The sequence below is a fragment of the Dermacentor andersoni genome, chromosome 3 (genome assembly GCF_023375885.2).
Source record: "Dermacentor andersoni chromosome 3, qqDerAnde1_hic_scaffold, whole genome shotgun sequence".
NCBI lineage: Eukaryota > Metazoa > Arthropoda > Arachnida > Ixodida > Ixodidae > Dermacentor > Dermacentor andersoni.
Genome location: NC_092816.1, coordinates 837065 through 857825, shown reverse-complemented (window position 1 = coordinate 857825; position 20761 = coordinate 837065). Strand labels below are relative to the sequence as shown.

Here is a 20761-nt window from a genome sequence, read left to right as displayed (position 1 = left end):
ATGTATATATATCATTGTGTACAATCAAGCATAGAATCATTGCATTCTGCCTGTGCTAACGTATGGGACAGAAACTTGAAGGTTTCTTGGAGACAAAGAAGGGCATTTTGTTGTCATGTTGGAAGGCACTTTTCTGGAGGAGGGTGTGCCAGCCACTGACAGAAATTTTATTGAAATTTATGCGAATTTAGCTAACATAAATAGTTGAGCTGTCGGGAAGTTGAATCAATTTGGTTTGACAACGGTCTCAAATGATATTAAGGTGGAAAAAGGTCTGCTTTTATGCGTCTTCTTCAGTGCAAAACACAAAAGCTAGGGAATCCATTTCAGAACCGTTGTGTCGGAATATAAATCATGGCTTCGTGTTCTTTCAGGATTTCTGCAGACACACCTTGACAGGCTGATAATCAAGGCTCGATTCCTTGCTCCCAGCTCTCCGAGTGTTGTACACTTCTTGCAGGAGCACAATCTGGGGAAACGCACAGGCTTTAGCATAGATGTAGATCTATACTATTCTTTGCCGCAGGTGCGTCTCCTGCAGTTTGTTAAGGACTGCATACATGATCAAACAGATTAGCTGGAATTTGCTGAAAGGTGTAACATTCTGGTTGCAAGTTTTATGGAGTTTCTTGATTTCTATTTGACGTCAATTTAGGTCTGGTGGGAAGCCAAAATATTTGTCCAGAATGCTGGCATCTGCATAGCTTCGTGTGTTGCACCAGTGCTCAGTAATAATTTTTTAAGTTACGTTGACCAGCAAATTAATGAAAACGTGAGTGGGCCTGCCCTTAAAATTTTCGTATACGTGGTTGATTATTTGTTTTTCATGGGTAAACGGTAACTTTCGCAGAGCTGTCATCGAAGTACTGAAGCTATTTAGAGAACAAGAGCAAGGTTTCTACTTCGCTTTAGAAGTTTCAGAAAAACATGTGCTGCAACATCTTATATCAGGCTTACTTTTATGAGGAATCACGTATACTGGGATATAATATATTCATTTCTTCATTTATTTATTTACAATACCTTACAGGTCCCAGAGGCCATTGATTAAGGGGGACGAACAAGGACATTATAAAAAATGCAAACTATACAGGTCAAAAAAAAAAGGGGGGGAAAGGGAAAGCATTGCACAGGGCTGGTACTAAAAAGCAGCTACAAACATGAGAGCAAAGTACACAACATAATTGAAGTATATAAATACAGCACAAATGTGTGACACATGACTCAAGAAAAAAATAAAGCAGGGGTTTACAAAAACACAATAGCCAAGAAGTGCGCTATTTTACACAGGAGAAGGTTTACCGTCACGATCTCACTTGAAAGTATTCGCGCAGCTGATAATGGAATGATTGACGGTTGCGTATGGATGCAATATTATCGGGAAGATCATTCCAAAGAACGACGACACGTGGGAGGGCTGATGAGTTGAAGGCTCGTGTTCTCCCATACATGCGCTTGATGCTGTACTGATTATGTAAACGGCTGGAATGCGTGACGGCGCTTCTAGAGGTAACGCAGATGGCCTGGTGCAGTGGCGATATTTATGGAATAAGCATAAAACAGCGATTGAACGACGAATATGTAATGGCTCAAGAGAGATATCAAGTTTTATCTGTGTTACGCTCGAAAGAGGACTGTAGTTACGTGTAATGAAGCGAGCGGCTCTATTTTGTATGGATTCTAGCAAGTTTATGAAGTAGTTTTGATTTGGGGACCATACGGATGCTGCATATTGTAGCTGTGGCCGCACAAGTGTTACATAGGCTAGCTTTCGAACATTGTTAGGGAAATTCCGCAGGTTCCGGTGCAGATACCCCAGCGCCCTTGAAGATTTCGCACAAATGGTGTTGACATGCGTGGCCCATGAAAGATTATGCGTGAGATGAACACCTAAATACTTGTATGATGATGCCTGAGACAATACCGTGCTATCTATGAGATATGAGAAGTTGGAATTGGTACACTTGCTTCTGAAAGAGATGACCATGCAATTATTCGAGTGAAGTGTCATTTGCCATTTATTACACCAACTGGAAATTAGGTTAAGGTCACTTTGGAGGGCGAGATGATCATCCATGGAATTAATGGAGCGGTAAATGATGCAGGTATCAGCAAAGAGTCGTAGACGAGAAGATATATTAGCGGCCAGGTCGTTAAAGTATATGAGAAACAATAAAGGGCCAAGAACGCTGCCGTGAGGTACACCTGAAGTTGCGTCACAGTGATGAAGTAAAATTGCTAACTGTTGTAAACTGTCGGCGGAAAGAAAGAAAGTTACGAATCTATGACAGTGTAAAAGAATAAAGAAAAATAGCACATAATTTTGAAAACAAACGGGAATATGCAACGCCCTACTGAAGATAATTAATCTGTGTTCCTTATGACCTGCGTATAAATTGTTTAAGGAGAAGTTCCTACGGCGGACTTTCGAACCCCTTGACGTATTTGTGAAGTATCATCGGAAGCAACACGTGGTGTAAATTATGTGGCTTAACGTCGCAAAGCTACTTACGCAGTCACGTAAGTCTACGTGAGAGACGCCGTAGTGCGTCTCTGGAGCGAATTATACCACCGCGGCACAAGAGTGTTTTTGCAATCGAATGGTGTTTCACACGATTGTCTGGCTGCATCAGACGCAGAACAGCGCCGTGCCGAAGTTGAGGATCGAGAGTTCCCCAGCCGGAGGAGAGGGCGCCCGAGAGAGGGGCCCCTCTCCCCTCCGCGGGGATAAACGGGATCGGCTCCTCCATCCGGCCATGCGCGCTCGGGACCCCGCAGGCTGCGGTTCATGAGACGGCTTCTGCTGCTGCTCGCCGCCCTGGCGGCGGCCGCGCACTCGGTGACGGTGCTGGACAGCTGGTGGCCGGAGCAGTCGGCGCTGCTCCGGAGGGCGTCGGACGGCCGCCGCGTGCTGCGGGCCGTGCTCCGCGACGGCCGCGTCGCCGAGTGCGAGCGCGGCGACGCCCGGGAGCTGGGGCGCTTCCTCGACGAGGTGGCCGCCCACTTGCGGTGCCGCGGGAGCAACGCCACCGGCCCGCCGTGCGACTACCGGCTGCACCAGCTGCGGTCGCTCGAGTGGCATCGCATGAGGCGCGCCTGTGGCAGGCTGCAGCGGAGGAGGCGCCGCCGGGATCTGTTCCTGTACCCGGGAACCAACTGGTGTGGCTCGGGAAGTTCGGCGCGCAGGATAAACGAGCTCGGAGCCAACTCGCGGGCCGACCGCTGCTGCCGCGAGCACGACCACTGCCCCTTCACCATCGAGGCGTTCCAGAGGAGGTTCCACTTGTTCAACTACAGGCTGCACACGCTCAGTCACTGTGAATGCGACGAGAGGTCAGTGCACACACACACCGAGGCACCTTTGTGCATATTGAGCGTTCTCCAGGCGTGTCTTCTCTGCCGCCATCTTTCATTCTTCCTTTATCACTGGATAGCCAAACTTCAGTGCGACAATCTTAATTACATGACCCACGGCAGGCAGCATTCGTGCGCTTGGTTTCGCCCACCTCCGATGCTGCGCCTAAAGTGACCGTACTAGTCCAAGTGGCTTCGTCATCGCTAGAAGCCGCTTGGCTTTCCAAGTCGCACTGTCGTCTTGATTACTGCATGAAGTGCGGCCTGGGAAAATCTACAAACTTGGCGGGCGCGCTGATATTTATGCTATAGCTCTGATTAGCCCAAAGCTGACCTTGAAGAACACCAATTTCATTAGTCACATTACAACACATTGTAACATGAAATCACAAGAACAGCACGACAGAAAGTGAGAAAGGCACAGCGCTTTTTTGGTGCTTATGGAATGAGACGCGTCGATTCATGATTTTGTTTTATATTCATGCGAACGACAAATTCACGGCACTTGAGATGCCAATGCTCGTACAAGTTTCCTACCAGGTAGGGTCAGGTTCCGTCGATATATCCCTGAATTAACTAGAACTTATGGGGGAAAATGTCGACGAACGTCTTCTGCCCAGCAATGTAGCATAATGGGCAGGTGTAACTGTAACGCTTGTGTAAGAGGAGGAAGAAGCGCTAACGTTAAGTCAGAGGGAGAGACGAAAAAAAGGGAAAATGATTTTGGTTTTTTTTCGCGCCAAGACAACAATAGGATTACGAGGTACGCCGTAATGCGGGACTGCCGATTAACTTTGACCACCTAGGATTATTTAAAGTGCGCCTAAGTGAAAATATACAAGTGTATTTCCAAGCGCTGAAGTCTAAGCGGATTGTTTGCATGACGACGACGATGATGGAATACCGGAGAAGGAACGACATCGATGGAACAACGAAGGCGGCATAGCGACGATGACGTGGCGACAATTGCGAAACGACGACGACGGACGCACTGGCATAGAATGCCGCGCCTGCATGACGGCGACCAGATGACGAATCTGAAGCGATGAAACAACGGAGATGTCACGAAAACGGCATCCCGATTAAAGGACGGCAGCATGACCTCGATGGAACGACGAAGGCGGTGCGACGGCAACGGTCTTTATCAGGTGATACAACGACCGTGTGACGACGACTTTATGGCGAGAATGGGTTGACCAAGTTAGATGATGAAACGACCACTGGTATTATACCGAGAATTGAGACTCCATGTGACAGGCTACCTATTACAGACGTCGAAATTTCCGAACGAGGTGTGCTCATCCTCTTCTTAAATTTGAACATAAAGAAAGGCCCCGGACCCCACGGGATCCCAAATGAGTTTCTGTGCCGGTTCGCCGGATGGAATTCAAGATATTTTGCTTTATTTTCAGATATTTCGCTTCGTTTCGTAGCGGTTCTTTCCCCAAGGTTTGTAAGCGATCTTGAGTGATTCCTATCCTGAAAAGCCGCAATCCAGACAATTTAGCAAATTATTGCCCTGTCTCGATTACTAATATTTGATCGAAGCTGATTGAATATATTGTCTCGAAACATCTTATAAGTTATATAAATGAGCACAATTTATTATCTGATCATGCATACACGGCTTTCCAAAAGGCTTGTCTACTACAGCTCAGCTCATCGAGTAAGTACACGATCTTTCGGAAACCATTAACTTTCGCGGACAGAGAGGTATAATCTTCATAGATTTCTCAGAGCATTGGATAAAGTGTCGCCCCGAAAATTGCTATGATAAATTGAGTTAATCTTTATTTGTGCTACCATTAAAATTAGTTCTCATTTTATTTTCATTCTCGCGAGTAATATGTTGAGATTAGAGACAAGAAATCTCGAGTTTCATCTGTTAAGTCAGGAGCACCCCAAGGTAGCGTTCTGGGCCCCCTTTCTTTTATTTATTAACGACCTCCCGAATGATATATACTTTCCATCAGGCTCTTTGCAGATGACTGCGTTATATACAATAAAGTAGAAACAGTAACTGACCAGGAAGAATTGCATGGAAATTTGCAGAAGATAAAGAAATGATATGATGAACGGCAAACGGAGCTAAATCCACTAAAAACAGTAGTTTTGACAGTCTCTCGAAAGAAAAATCAATTAAACTACACTTCCTACATTGATAATTAGGATTTATTAGAGTTGACAAGGAAATTTATTCACCCGTTGGCACGCTTACAACTGTGGTATGAACGTGAAGTACAATATAACGTATATCACATGTAACACATCATACTAGATGTAAATAAAACAGATTAGCAAATGAAATAATAAATGGTGCCTGCTTCACACTGGCATTGCCACACAACAACAACAACAACAACAACAACAACAACAACAAAACATCATTACAGCGTCCACGCAAAAGCATTATTGTCAGCCTCGAATTTATGAAAGACATCCGGGGCTCATACAAATGCAAAGTCTCAACTCACGCAAACAGAATTGAGCATTATTCTGGCTATAGAAAGACTTGCCTCGGAAGACGCTTAGGTGCCACGTAGACCAGCAGTGAAGAAACTCGGCTTTACCGAGTTTGGACAACTGTTCTTCCAGATGACCCCGTACTATCACCCATAGTTTTCGCATTCTCGGGTACATTGCTCTATTTGACTGCCGAGATCGTTCTGCAATGTCACGGAAGCACCACAAAACATAGCTAAGGCTGTAGTAAACGGGACTCGCAAACCGATTTTGGCGCTGTGGTGGCCGCACGATGGATATTCCAAACATCATTGCAACTAGCTTCCAGAAAGTGCGTGCTATAACGCACTCCTTTACTACATGCGCATTGGTCTCTGTTTGCGCGCAATGCATGCATTTAACATTCGCTACCATAAGCCAGCGTTCAAGCCCGTCTCTTGCAAGTAGAATGCCCCACTGATATTGCCAAAGAAAATCCTTCACTTGAGAGGGCAAATCATGTGAAAGCACGGCTGCCCATGTTTGTGTAGTAGCTGTCGATGAAGGTACTAGCTGTCTCACACATTTCACAAAGCCTGGAAACAGGTGTCGCACGCCACTTTGTCATTCTTAGTTGTACAAGCTGGCTTTGCAAGCGCGCAGCCGCCGCATACTGCGGTGCTGGCGTTCCCGCTGTCGGAAGCAAGTTGCGTGTACTCTGCGGCATAAGCGTTCGACGCTAATGGCCCAGCCAATAAAGGAGCAGTGGCCTACCTGGGCACTCATCATCATTAAGTAGATCACATGTACTCTTAGTGGACAACAGCCTACCAAATGTAACTATGCACTGCAAGCTCCATCCTCTACTGGATTTTGGCAGACGCAGAAATTGCTGCATTACGTATTGCGACTTGTTTAGCGAGAACTACGACAAAATAAGTGAGTTTACTACGCGTACTGTTGGTGACAGCGGGAGAGCTATCCTAGCAGCAAACCACTGTTTACTGCATAGTACGTTCTTAAGAAAGAAAGCCCTTTCTGCCAGCGGTAGTGGCGACGCAGTCACTGCTTCCGACTGCTTTTTAATAAAGCTGACAATGTCTCGCCACGTGTGAGGTGAAACACCACTTGTACAAAATTTGATGCCTAGTATTTGCATATGATCGGTCTATTTAATGTCCCCTGATAGTGTTATGTCAGCGCAACCTAAATTTAATGCTTCACATTTCCTCATATTTCGCCCCCTGACATTGAAGGATATTAATTATAAATGCGAAATACTTTTACAAGACTGTCCCCATCCCGTAAAAATAAAACGATGTCATCCGCATACGCTGATACTTCTATGTACCCTGTTCCCGGCATAGGAAGACGAGCGGGCTTTCGCTAAAACGCCTTAACAACGGGTCAGTCGCAAGCACAAACAATATGGGTACAAAGGACAGCCCTGCCGCACTCCCCTTGTCACACACAACATCCGCAGGATGTCTACAAACTCTGCAGGGAAGTTATAGCATCGTAAAACCTCAAATAAGTACTGGTGTTCTAAGCGGTCGAACGCTTTGGCTTGGTCCAAGCTTACTAATACTCCTGAAGCTTCACGCGCTGTTGTGTATTGTATGATATCACGTGTTAAGTTGAGGGACGAAAATATACTCCGACCAGGCACGGAACATGTTTGATGTACACTGACTGTTTTCGGCAATAATACCTTCATGCGATTTACAAGAAGGGTCGTCAATATCTTATAATCTGTGTAGAGCAGTGTTATAGACCTCCAGGATGAGGGTTCTACAAGGTTGAAGTCTGGCTTTGGCAAGAGCATCACGCGGCCCCGATTAAATGAGTTAGGATACCTTCCCGTGCAAAAATGCCGTTAATGAGCGATACTAAGGCAGTACCTACTTCCTTCCATCAAGAACGGTAAAATTCGTCTGGTAAGCCATCTGGACCGGATGTTGATCCGCTGTTCATAGATCATATAACATCAAAAGCTTCTTGCAGATTTCTTGGAGGCAATAAATTCTGGCCTTCTGTATCTTCCACTTGAGGTAGGTTGCCGCAAAAATCGGAAATTTCTTCACGCAAACAAAGTTTTTTTTTTACATACATACATCTTTCAGCAGCTCACAACTTATTACACATATCGTGCCCGCATAAGCGCAAGTCGCTTGTGGCCGGGTCACGGCAGACATGAGGTGCTAACCCGCCGTGGTTGCTCAGTGGCTATGGTGTTAGGCTGCTGAGCACGAGGTCGCGGGATCGAATCCCGGCCACGGCGGCCGCATTTCGATGGGGGCGAAATGCGAAACACCCGTGTACTTAGATTTAGGTGCACGTTAAAGAATCCCAGGTGGTCGAAATTTCTGGAGTCCCCCACTACGGCGTGCCTCATAATCAGAAAGTGGTTTTGGCACGTAAAACCCCATAATTTAATTTTTAATGAGGTGCTAGCTCGCTGCTAGAAAAAGAAGTACGACGTATATGTTACATATCGCAACAGCTTGAAGAGAACACTGAACAGGAATATTTTACTATGTCAGTAGCGCGAGAAAAAAACTCATTTGAAAAATAACATCTCCCTCTATTTCTTTGGGAAAACGTAAAGAAATACAAATATAAAAAAGGATCACAATCTTTTTGTTTACAAGACAATGGTGCAAATAATGATAGGAACTGTTTAAAAAAACATAAGCACACAATAGCTGCCAAGTATTTTGAGGATGAAGTAACCATGCTTTAATTTGTTGTTTGGCTTCTTTTGGGGAATGCTGTTGAATTACTTCTTTCGGCAACTGGTTAAAATAAAAGGGAACGTAATATTCTCGACACCTTTTACCATAGTTCGTATATAATCGCGGTAACTGATAAAGGCATGTTTTTCTTAGCGTTTTGGGTTTACTCTGTATTATTTTGTGGCGATTCGAGAAAATATTACGAAGGAGTATCACTTGTACAAAGAGATCCGAAAAGGACTCTACACCTGCAATATTACTTCTTACGTAATTGTCTGAACAATCATAAGCGGTACCATACAGTATGCTCGCAGCTATCCTATGCAATAGCTTATCCACTCGATCTACTTTCGTTTGTGAGCAGGAACCAAAAACTGAAATACCACATCTGTGCACACGCTGGCCTAGAGCCTTAAAAACTAACCTTCGCAACTTAACAGGCGTGTTAAATTTAAGTGTGTATAACTGAGCTGCTTCCGTTCGTAAACGCTTCATTATGTAGTAAATGTGGACATCCCACGACATACGGTCGTCAAAATGAAGACCAAGGTACTTAACAGAAGAGGATAGCGGTAGAGACAGGCAAGAGCATTTTAAACACTGAGAACCATGCAACTGAATGGACAGGTCTAGGCTAACAGTCTTATGAGGATTTCTGAAACATATCATGGTGGTTTTGCTTTTGTTTAAATATATTTGATTAGCATTTAACCAATCAATCAGACGTGTAGCGTCTTCTTGAAGTAGTTTTACGGCTTCAGAATACGATTCATGTGATATAAGTAGTGCAGTGTCATCAGCATATTGAAATATTGCAGCATTCAGTTGTATGTTGGCAATGTCATTTACGTAAATGTTAAATAAATGAGGTCCCAGGACGTATCCTTGAGGCACACCATATCTAGCTGATGTAAAATCACTATATGTATTTTTTATAGAAACTACATGCATAAGGTTTGAAAAATAACTGGTAAAGAATTTCGAATAAGGACCTCAGAAACCAATACTTTCTAGTTTGCACATCATGATGTTGTGTTCTATGGTTTCAAAAGCTCTTATCAGATCTAAGAAAAGGCCAAACACAATATTATTTTGATCAATATTTTTGCATATACAATCGTTACATTCTTCAATCAGATCGACTGTACTTAACCTACGTCTAAAACCGTATTGGGTGGGACTTGCAAGTGTAAATAAATTGCTCCATTACATGCGCTAACACGTTCATTATTGCACTTGGTTTATAGTTATTTTTATCTGATTTACTACCTTTCTTATAAATTGGTCTAATTACTGAGGTCTTTAAACCCTGCGGGATTATACCTGTTTCGAAACATCCGTTTAAGATAAACAAGAGTACGTTTTGCAGATGATAGAAATTGCGCTTTATATCTCGCACTCTTATTCGGTCATAAAAACTTCATTAAAATTTCTTTCTGGGCGAGTTGGTGCATACTTAACATAAAAATTGTTACAGCGCAAACACATGCAACGACAAAGTATCAAGGACGGGACACAGCGCTTGTGTCCCGTCCTTGATACTTTGTGGTTGCATCTGTTTGCGCTGTAAGAATTTTTATGTCAAAAAAATTATTCGGTCATAACCTGCCGGTTTGTTGAGTGGAATTGCGTTAATCAAGTTCCACAGGTCACTTGCTTTAATGGATGGTAGAATAGTAGAGTTTGGAATCATCCGATTTAGGTAATTTAAACTCGGAGTTCTAGAAGACTGCTGGTAAATGTGCTGGTTGTGCATGGTAAATCCTTTCCGACGAAAATGCGTCTAAGCACCAGTTCCAAAAAATTTTTCGGCCTCGCACCACTCTCTGTGCCATCTTCTATTAGAACCTTTTCAATAAGAGAGCTGCCATTTTGCCTCCTGCTGGACGTACGAGCCAGCCGCAGTAGCTCAGGATCAGAAATTGGCCTGTTCGTCATCCATGCCTTTGCAGAGGTGCGAGACTACCAGCTCATAAGTCTATGGTATCGTTCACGCTGATGGTCTAGGTATTCGCGCATTAACTGTGTTTGGGAGCCACCGTCTCCTACTATTCTTATCCTTCTCAGGCACCCACAAAGCTGTTCAGTCTCTTTTCTTTTTCGTTTCCCGATAGCTGCTATGCATGCTGACCTCCACCTTTCCTTTAAAGTATCCCACACTTCGATATTGCATTCATAATCGCATACTGTTGTAGCTACTGACGCTTTTAGTTCAGTTAGGGTCGTCCGGTCACGCAAAGAAGCAATGTCTAGTTTCCACATATCAGTGCATTCACCTGGCCTTCCTTCGAGGTTCAACACGACAGTGACAGCTCGGTGATATGAAATGTGCCCGGCGTCCGCGGGGAGGTCGAGGATGCTGCACTGGACAATTTACGTTGTTAATTCAGGGAGAAAATAAATTCGATCTAGACGACATTGCGATTGTCTTTGCTGCCATGTGGCGCCAAAACGTCGACCATGCATATGGGCCCAGGCATTCGATAAATTGTATTCTTTCACTATACGAGATAATTCAGCTGCATGCGCATTGGAAGCGTTTTGTCTTGGCCCTCGTGAGTCGCGCATGGGGTCGAGCACACAGTTAAAATCGCCAACGATAAAGAATGGGTGGTTGTCTAACAAAAAAGGGGAGAGTCTCGCAAAGAAGTCATTGCGGTCTGAACGTACGGCGGGTCCATAGACATTCAATGCCAGAACTTTCCTCTCGCCCCAGAAAAAAAAAAATTAAAAGCTATTACACGACCTTCCAAATCAAACAGGTGGTGACTTCCGTGTAGAAGCACCCTACGAAAAACCACCACTCCTAAACCGCGACATCTCCCGGGGCTATATGAAAAATAAGCTTTTACAGAAAATTCATCACAAAAACTTTTAACTTCCTGCTTGCTTCTCAAATTACACTCCTGAAGAAAGAAAAGGTCGACTTTCTTCTCGCGGGCGAGATGAATTGCTTCTCTCTGATTATCTCTGCAACAAAATCCTTGTGCGTCAAGTGCCATTATGTGCAAATACATGGTGAGTTAGTTGCGTACAGGAATAGACTAAGGCAAATGGCTTACCACAGACTAGTTGCGAACTGAATCGGTGTCTTACATCAGTGCAAGAGCCAGAACACGGCAAAGTAAGCAATGACATAGGAGTATCACAGCAGCTAATGCGAAACAGGCACTGCTCGTGTTCTTCATACAAGTTAGCGGGAAGCAAGCTGATTCTTAAAATACCGAGGTTGCAGAGGCTCGCACAGGGACGGGAACGCGATGTCTGCGCCAAACATCGTTCCGCCAACGCTGCCTGAGCTTCGTAGCGGGTAGCAGAGAAAAAGCAGCCCTTACGGGCAGCAGAAGCAGTGTGAGGCACCATCGTTAGTACGTCTCCGAATCGGAGACAATGTCCATAGTAGTGGGATCTGTTGGCATTTTCTTGCATTTCTTGGAGGGTGTCGCCGTTGGTTCTCATGACGTGGAGCTCACTGAAAACAGTGTTCTCTTGTTCTTCTTCAGACGCTGTTTGCGAGCGCGTGCGTCTCTCATTCACCGCTGTACCATTCCCAGAATTCCTAATACGATGCGATCGCGTTTACATGCATTGCGAAAGTCGACTTACTCGTCTGAATCCACCTCGGTCTGGCGCATTAATGTGACGCGATTTCCTAGCGCATTAGGCCCGCTTACATAGATGCGATGCGCTAGAAAATTGATGTGATGCGATGCGCCAGTTGTCGCATTCATGTAAACGCGGCTATAGAGAAAGAAATATGGCTGTAGTAGTACCACTCGCAAGCGCTGTCGTTGTCTTGACAACCGCCGTCTTCCTCAACGGACTAGCCGAGACTTCAGGGATGCCGCGATGGCGTCCATCTGCGTCCTCGCTAGCGTTGTAGCAGATGTAAGATGCCGTTACCGCTGTGATAGCGCAGACTGGGCGTCTAACATAGTCTCCTCGTCGTCTTCCGTGGCAGACGACACCAATGTGGCAGGTAGCGTCTCGTTGCTGTCTTCGTCAGTAGATGGAGAAGCCGCAGCGTCGCTTGCATCGGGGGGCTCTGGTGTTGGCGCCTCTGGGGTACTTTCTTTTCGTGGTGATCTCCGCTGTCTCTTCATATGTATTCTCTCCCAGAGGTGGTTGGGCAGGCGTAACTATTGTCACTGCAGCAGCATACGAACGTGGCAGCATACAGTCAACAGTGGCGTGCTCGCCATGGCAACGCTTGCATGGCGCGTTGGACGTCGCAGTCGTATGGCCGAGAATGGCGCATCGGGCGCATCGAGCTGATGTGCAAGGGGCCCCAAAATGACCTTCTGCTACGCACTTGAAGCACACCCTCTCCATTCCTTTGTATTCCAGCATTACTCGAAAGCCAGTCACCATGATGAAGTTCGGTGGAGGTTTTACCATCTCGAGCTTGACCAGTCGGCTGCCATTGCCGATGTTCGTCCTATCCTTGAAAACAACGTCCTAATGCCTCGGCACTTCCCATACAGTGCAAGTGCAGCAATCAGGGCGTCGTCACTGACAGAAGGCGGAAGACGATAGACCGTCACATAAACCACTGGAGTGCCCATGCGTTCCAGCGTTACGACCTTGTTGGCGAGCAGCAGAGAGCCTTTTGCCACCATCTTGGCCGCCTGAGCCGCGAAGTGGACAGCTGCCAAGAACTTGTTGCCGCCGGGATGTTGCAGATACTGCAAGCCTGCGGCACCTATGACTTCTTCGATGGAGTCGATGATGGCGTGAACCGGCGTTGACACCGGTGCATTGAAGAGAAAGCACTGGGCTTTCATTGGGCGTAGAACAGGCGCTGGTTTGTCCATAGCTGATTCACCTAAACAACCACGACGCGATGCGTGGTGCCCAGGCTGAGGATACGTACGAAAAAGCACCAGACAAGCTACGAGAACAAAGCGAAATCATCCGGGCAATCAGCCAAACTTGAACAGCATAAGCACCTCGACTTGATTTTCTCAAAAGATCTTCGCCGAAACGATCACATAGATTCTGTGTTCTAAGGCCAGCAAGTCGCTCTGGTGTCTCAGGCGTAATTTGCCCTTCGCGACACAAGAGACAAAATGTTTAGCGTAAATAAAACACTAATTAGGCCGATAATTTATTATGCAAAGGGTATTTGGAATCATTTCTCTGCTACAAACATATCAAAAATCGAAAAAATCCAGCGTCTAGCAGTCATATTTATATTCAATAAATACCTGTGGTCGGACTCCCCTTCTCAACTGTCTGTACTTGCAGACCTGCCTACATTACAGTATAGGACTAAATACAAAAGGTTGAAATATCTATATCTTATTATTCATCACCGTGTTCTTATAAAATATGCGGACTATTTTGAAATTCTTCGCAGTGAAACCTCTGGGCACCACCATTCCATGTTGATTTGTACTCCAGCCGTTCGCACTGACAGTTTTAATTATACCTTCTCCCCATGAACTATCAGTGATGGAATTGTGTTTCTGAAAAAGCCGTCTCATCCTCATCAGCTGACTCATTCATAAAACACATAGCTGACATACTGATTTGTTATTGCTAATAGAAGTTCTTTTTTTCGCCTATATGCGACTTGGTGCGTCTCTTTGTTAACAATTTACTTATTTGTTATTTGGTGCTATTAATCTGTCCCTTCACTTGTTACATTTGAATGCAAAATATCTGATGGTATTGTTTTCCAGAATGCTAACTATTACAGATTTCTATTCCACTCCTGCAATAGCCCTGTGTAAGGGCTGGCAGTATCTGTAAATAAATAAATAACTACGGCTGCACGACTACGATGCAAAGACAACTATGGCATTACAAGGGTACGAGGACGATTGGATGATGACAAGAAATTATGGCGCAACGATGACTGTGCGGCGACTACAGTGTTGCGGCAATGGAATGACTAAGCTGGAGTAGCGAACATGGAATGAATACGATGGCATCACGACAAAGGTGTGACAAAATATGCACGATGAATCTATGACGACGATGGCCTGACGAGGGTCAGATGACGAAGCTGGAATGACTGCGGTGCGACGACCACTACAACTACGGCATCATGACGACGAGCGCATAATTAGTGGCCCAAGCTATTTGACAACGTAAGGCCACTCGTCGGTCAAAAAATTTGGAAGACGCTTGAACTCCGCCTTTAAGAGTGAAACGCGATATCATTCAAAGATACCTGACTGCTTCTCACGCTTTTGGACAACCGCAGCTTATGTAACCGTAATGTCTACCCGGAAATGCTGGCGGCGAACGCTATGCACAAAGGCGAGCTTTGTGGTAGAAACGCGGCCTTTTGCGTGGGCCGATCTTCAATTATTGTTTCGCGTTTTTAATATTTAAGTCTGAGAAGATTTAGGATAAAAGGCATCTTCTGTCGGTGTTTTGTTGTGTCATTTATTTGAGGACTGTCATTCTGAAAATTCAGAGGAACAACTTTGTAAAGAATGCCAGACAAGGTATGAGCAACCTTAGTGATAGAACTTTAGTATGATATAGAATATGTAAGGCAGTTTTCTTTTTCTTTACTCAGTGAGTGCCCCACATTACCAAAAAAATGTGTTACCGCAGGGGGGTAACAAACTGGAATAAAACACTTCATCCTTTATACAGCACACTTGCGTCTCTTGCAGCTGGTTCGAATCTCTAATAGTCATCACAAAAGAAGAATTGTAACACATACATGTCCTTGCACGGTACTCTTTCACTTTGCGTTGGTGGTCATATCGAGTGGATATTGTGGGATACGGGCCCTTTTCCTGGCATCACTCAAGTTCCCCGACCACATCCAATCGCCGTCGCATTAAAATTATGATGCGCCGGGGTGCGTCTACCACGTTATCGGACCTGTCATACAGGTCGGCGACCCCCACCTGATGCGCCGCACGTCGAGCTATTGTCTCCCCCCCTGCTTGACTCTTCCCGAAATTGCAACAGGAGGCTGGCACAGTTCCAGGTAGTTGATCTTGGTCCCGAGCAAAGCTGTTTTGCGGCTCTGGAAGGTCGTTAGAGAACACCCCGTCTCCTCCAGCTGAGCGCTTGCAGGCGAGGAGGCGACGCCGGAGGCAAGTCAACCCTGGGCCAATCGAGCCCTTTGAGCGTCCCCATTGGCCGAATGTGACGGCACTTGCACGGGCGCCTACCATTGGAGGAAAAGGATGGCACCTGAGCTTGCTCGACGATTGGCCGAAAATGACGTGACCCCGAGAGACCGAAGGGGTTAAAAGCGAGAGACAGAGAGAAGAGTTTTTTCGTTCTTCTTGCCATGGGCCGCAGCGTCCGATTTGCTGCCAGCCGTCGATGACTTCATGACTGTTCATTACTTTGTGTTATTACTGTAAATATTGTAAATAAACCTTCAGCTCGCAAAATCCTCCTCAACGTCGACAAACTCGCGCACTCAACGGCAAGATCTAATAACTGGTGGCAGCACTCGGATGAACCTTCGTCCAAAGAAGTCCTGAGGAACTGGAAACAGCGTAGAAAGAGCCTTCGACCCAGGGAGTGCTGAGGAACCGGATGGCATGGTGCGGCATCCGTGAGTGAGCGCGTGGTTTTTTCCTTTTGATTCGCCAGACTTCAAATTTTGCGTGTTTATTTTGATGGTTTTAGGAATCGGGAATTTGTTGCCTATTTTGTGTTTGCACAAATTATTTAACGAAACCAGTTCTAACCACCAGTGGGGGTAGCAGGCATGGACCTTAGAAGGTTGATGAGGTCAGACTTGTTATTGTGCGATGAGTTGGGAGTTGAGGCGGGCGAAAACATGAAAAAGCCAGCTATCCAAAAAGCAATTCAAGATAATGGCAATGATGATGAAAGCGTTAAGATTGCTTGGAAGGTGATACAAGAAACACGGGAGCGTGAGCGTCAAGAACGTGAGTGAGCGTAAGCGAGAACGGGAAAAGCATGAGAAAGAGATGGCAGAGCTACAGGTTGAACTTCAGAAATCGCGTCCAGCGGCCGGCAGTGAAGGGGACAACCGTAGCGGATCAAGCGAGGTCGAGCCATGTCGGATAGACCAGTGGATAAAATCGCACAATGTTGGAGAGGACATTGCCTTATTCTTGGTTCATTTCGAGAGAAGTTTTGAAAGGTGTAATTTCGCTCAGGGCACCTGGTCACAGCGGTTGGTGACTTTGTTGCCTTGTGAGGCAGCGAACGTAGTCGCAAGATTAACGGCGAATGACGCGGAAGACTACGGGAAAGTAAAGGTAACGCTGTTGAGGAGGTACCGAATTTGCCCTCAAGCATTTAGACAGCGATTCAGAGAAGCGAGCAAAAAGAGTGACGAGGGCTACTCATAATTTGCGTACGGTTTGAAAAAAAAAATTGTTGAGTGGCTTAAGGGTGCCGAAGTCTACGAACGTAGAGACAAAATTATAGAGTGTATTTGTCTCGAACAATTCTACCGCAGCATTCCACAGTCAGTGAGGTTTTCGATGCAGGATAGAGCTGCCGTAGACGCGGTAGATAAGACGGTTCGGCTAGCTGATGAGTACGGGATACAACGAAAATTCACCACCGACGACGAGCGTTCAAATGGAAGGGATAATCCGAGAAGGTATATCCACGACAAAAAACAGACGCAGGTAAGAGCTACCGAGAGGGCCGAGTCAATGAAAAATCTCAGGAAAGGAACAATGATGGAGAGCAGCTCTGTACTTTCACCTGCCTCTGGGGGTTTTGACAGGCTTCTCCAGGTGGACGGGGAGTCGCTCAGCGCGGAGCAACAGAGGGGCCAGACTCTGACACGTTTACGCTACAACGCGAAAGAGGGCATAACCAGGCGCAGCGTTACCATCCACGAAAAGGGAGGACTGCTGTATAGACACTACGGAGATCGTAGGGGCCGTATCCTCGATCAGTTAATCGTTCCGGAGAGGTATCGGGTGGATCTCCTGACTTTGTGTCATGGAAATGGCTGGTCGGGCCATCTAGGAATCAACAAAAAGAAGGAGAGGCTCTTTTAGAATAAATTATGGGGTTTTACGTGCCAAAACCACTTTCTGATTATGAGGCCCGCCGTAGTGGGGGACTCCGGAAATTTTGACTACCTGGGGTTCTTTAACGTGCACCTAAATCTAAGTACACGGGTGTTTTCGCATTGCGCCCCCATCGAAATGGGGCCGCCGTGGCCGGGATTCGATCCTGCGACCTCGTGCTTAGCAGCCCCCCACCATAGCCACTAAGCAACCACGGCGGTCTCTTTTAGAATATTACTGGCCAGGATGCTTTAGGGATGTGGAAAATTATGTAAGGTCCTGTGACTCGTGTCAGCGAGTTGGGAAGCCGGGAGAAAAATGCAAGGCACCTTTCAAGTTGGTTCCCTTAATCACGGAGCCATTGTGTCGGCTGGTGATTGACACAGTCGGGCCTTTGACGTCGAGCCAATCAGGGTGCAAGTATCTTTTGACCATGCTCTGTCCCGTAACAAAGTTTCATGAAGCGATTCCTTTGAAGCAACTGAGCTCCACCGAGACAGTCGACGCCCTGTTGTCCGCGTTTGCGCGAATTGGTTTTCCTGCAGAGATTCAGGTTGACCAGGGGACGGTATTTACAAGTGCTTTAACCACGACGTCCCTAGAAAAGTGTGGTGTGCAGCTGATACACAGCTCTCTGTAAACATCCACAATCAAACAGCGTTGAGAAGATGCACTCGGTGCTTCAGAGAGTGTTACGTGCATTGTGCCATGGACACAAAGCAGACTGGGAGGACTGTTTACCCGCAACCCTGTTCGCGTTGAGAACGGTCCCACATAAGGCAACGGGGTTCACTCCTTCCGAGCTGGTGTACGGTCGGACGATCTGTTCCCCCCTCAGAATGTTAAGAGGAATGTGGGAAGGAACAGGTGAAAGCCAGACGGTGGTGAGTTACGTTTTACGATTGCTGGATCGCTTAAGTGTCTCGCAACAACTGGTTGAAAAAAACTTGAAAGAGGCCCAGGAAACCGCAAAGGCGTACTGTGACAGAAACGCGCGCAGGCGAACATTTAAGGTAGGCGACGGGGTCATTATCCTAAGGTCTTCACGAAAAAACAAACATGAGGTACAGTGGGACGGGCCCGTAAAGGTTAACCAGAACATACTGGAGACTAACTACACCCTAGAAGTTCATGGAAAAAGGAATAAAGGAATAATTTACCACTGCAATTTAATGAAACATTACTGTGGAAGGGAAGAGGTCGTGAACATGGTGGTAAACGCGTCTGAAGAAGGAGTGGTCGAACTTCCAGTTTTAGGGACAGTGACAGATGCGGAACGCTCCATAGCCGACAATTTAAATCTGTCTGTAATCCGACTGGCTGTCGAGGCCGATCAAGTAAGCGACCTCCGGAAACTCTTTGAGGAATTTCGCCAATGCTTCAGTAGCCGGCCGGGGAGAACGACGCGCAAAACTCATAAGATTAGGTTTACATCAGACGAGCCCGCCCAATCCAAACCGTACCGGGTCTCACCTCGTCAGCGAGAAATAATGGAAGCAGAGATCAAACGAATGCTTGAGTTGGGAATCGTTGAGCCAGCAGACAGTGATACAACTTCCCCGATGATTCTTGTAGAGGCGAGCGGGAAAGAGCCACATCCATGAGGGGACTATAGGAAATTGAATGCGGTTACAACAGACCAATTTTACCCTATACCTAACATAGAAGAACGAGTTGAACGGGTGGGCGGAGGCCAGTACATTTCAACAATCGACTTAGGGGGTACTGGTAAGTGCCCATGTCTGAAAGCTCAAGTCGCTACGCAGCATTCACTTCCCCGCTTGGTACATTTTGACCATTAATGCTAAGTTTCGGGCTTAAGAACGCACCGTTTAGCTTTTCCAAGCTGATGGATATTGTGTTGAAAGACCTACAACATTACGCGATCCCCTACTTAGATGATCTTTTCTAACAGCTGGAACGATCACATGGAACACTTAAGGAAGGTGCTGGTGCGTCCCCGAGACGCGGGTCTTACGGTAAAGGCTGGAAAGTGCAACTTCGGGTGTTCCCAAGTTGTCTACCTAGGGCATGTCATAGGACAAGGAAAGCGGTGGCCCTCCGAACTAAAGATAGGGCATATCAATAACTTTCTTGAACCGCGAACTAAGACGGATGTCAGAGCCTTTCTGGGGCTCGTGGGATATTACCAGCGGTACGTTCCAAATTTCTCACAGGTAGCAAGCCTCCTGACAGACACCCTCCGAAAGGGAGAAACCGAAAAAGTTTGACGGAATGAGGCCAAAGAAAGCGCATTTCAGCACCTGAAAGATGTTCTAAGCTCCGGACTACTGCTTCGGAGCCCCGATTATTCTGAGGAATTTATCGTGCAGTGCGACACTAGTGAGAGAGCGTTGAGAGTCGTCCTCAGCCAGGTGGGCGAAGACGCGGAGGAGCATACGGTACTGTATGCTAGCCGAAAATTAATGTGCAGAAAGAACGTACAGAAATTGCGTGCAGAAATTAACGTACAGTGCTTCCGAAAAAGAATGCGCCTGCTTAGTTTGGGTGGTCCAGAAATTATCTTATTATCTGTACGGAGCGAAATTCACTTTCGAGACCGACCACTGTCCTCTGACCTGACTCAGACACATGTACCCTAGTGGATCTCGAGGACAATCCCACCGCTGTCCACCAGTTATTGGATATTGCCGTTGAGTACGAGAGTTGGCTGACATTGAAGAGGATTTTGAGCTGAAACAGAAGGTTTATTTACATTATTTACAGTAAAAACATGAAGTGAATAACAGTCAAAGTCATTGATGGCTGGCAGCAAATCGGACAGTGCGGCCCGTGGCAAGAAGCGCGAACGAGATGAATGGATGAAGAAATGCTTCTCTCTGCTCCCTGTCTCTCGCTTTTAACCCCTTCGATGTCTCGGGGTCACGTCATTTTCGGCCAATCGTCGAGCCCGCTCAGGTATCATCATTTTCTTCCAATGGTAGGCGCCCGTGCAAGTGCCGTCTCATTCGGCCAATGGTGTCGCTCTAAGGGCTCCACTGTTCAAGGGGTGACTTGCCACGACGTTGCCTCTGGGCTTGCAAGCGGTCAGTGAGGGAGACGGGTTGTTTTCGAGCGACCTTTCAGAGCCGCAAAACAGCTTCGCTCGGGACCAAGGTTATCTGGAAGCGTGCCAGGCTCCCGTTTCACTTTCGGGAAGAGTCAAGCAGGGGGTGGAGACAATAGCTCGACGTGCGGCGAACGAGGTGGGGGTCGCCAGCTTATCTGGACGTGCGACGCCTCGGG

At 46.4% G+C, this 20761-nt stretch overlaps 1 protein-coding gene across 1 annotated transcript in view; it reads left to right on the top strand.

The window, feature by feature from the left end:
- The first annotated feature begins 2744 nt into the window (after positions 1–2744).
- Positions 2745–20761, top strand: part of LOC126520647 (acidic phospholipase A2 PA4-like) — a 198934-nt gene continuing 180917 nt past the window's right edge. The window contains exon 1 of the mRNA XM_050169443.3: positions 2745–3333. Within this exon, the coding sequence (XP_050025400.1) occupies positions 2789–3333 (545 nt within the window). The 5' untranslated portion in view covers positions 2745–2788. The remainder of the gene's footprint in view (positions 3334–20761) is intronic.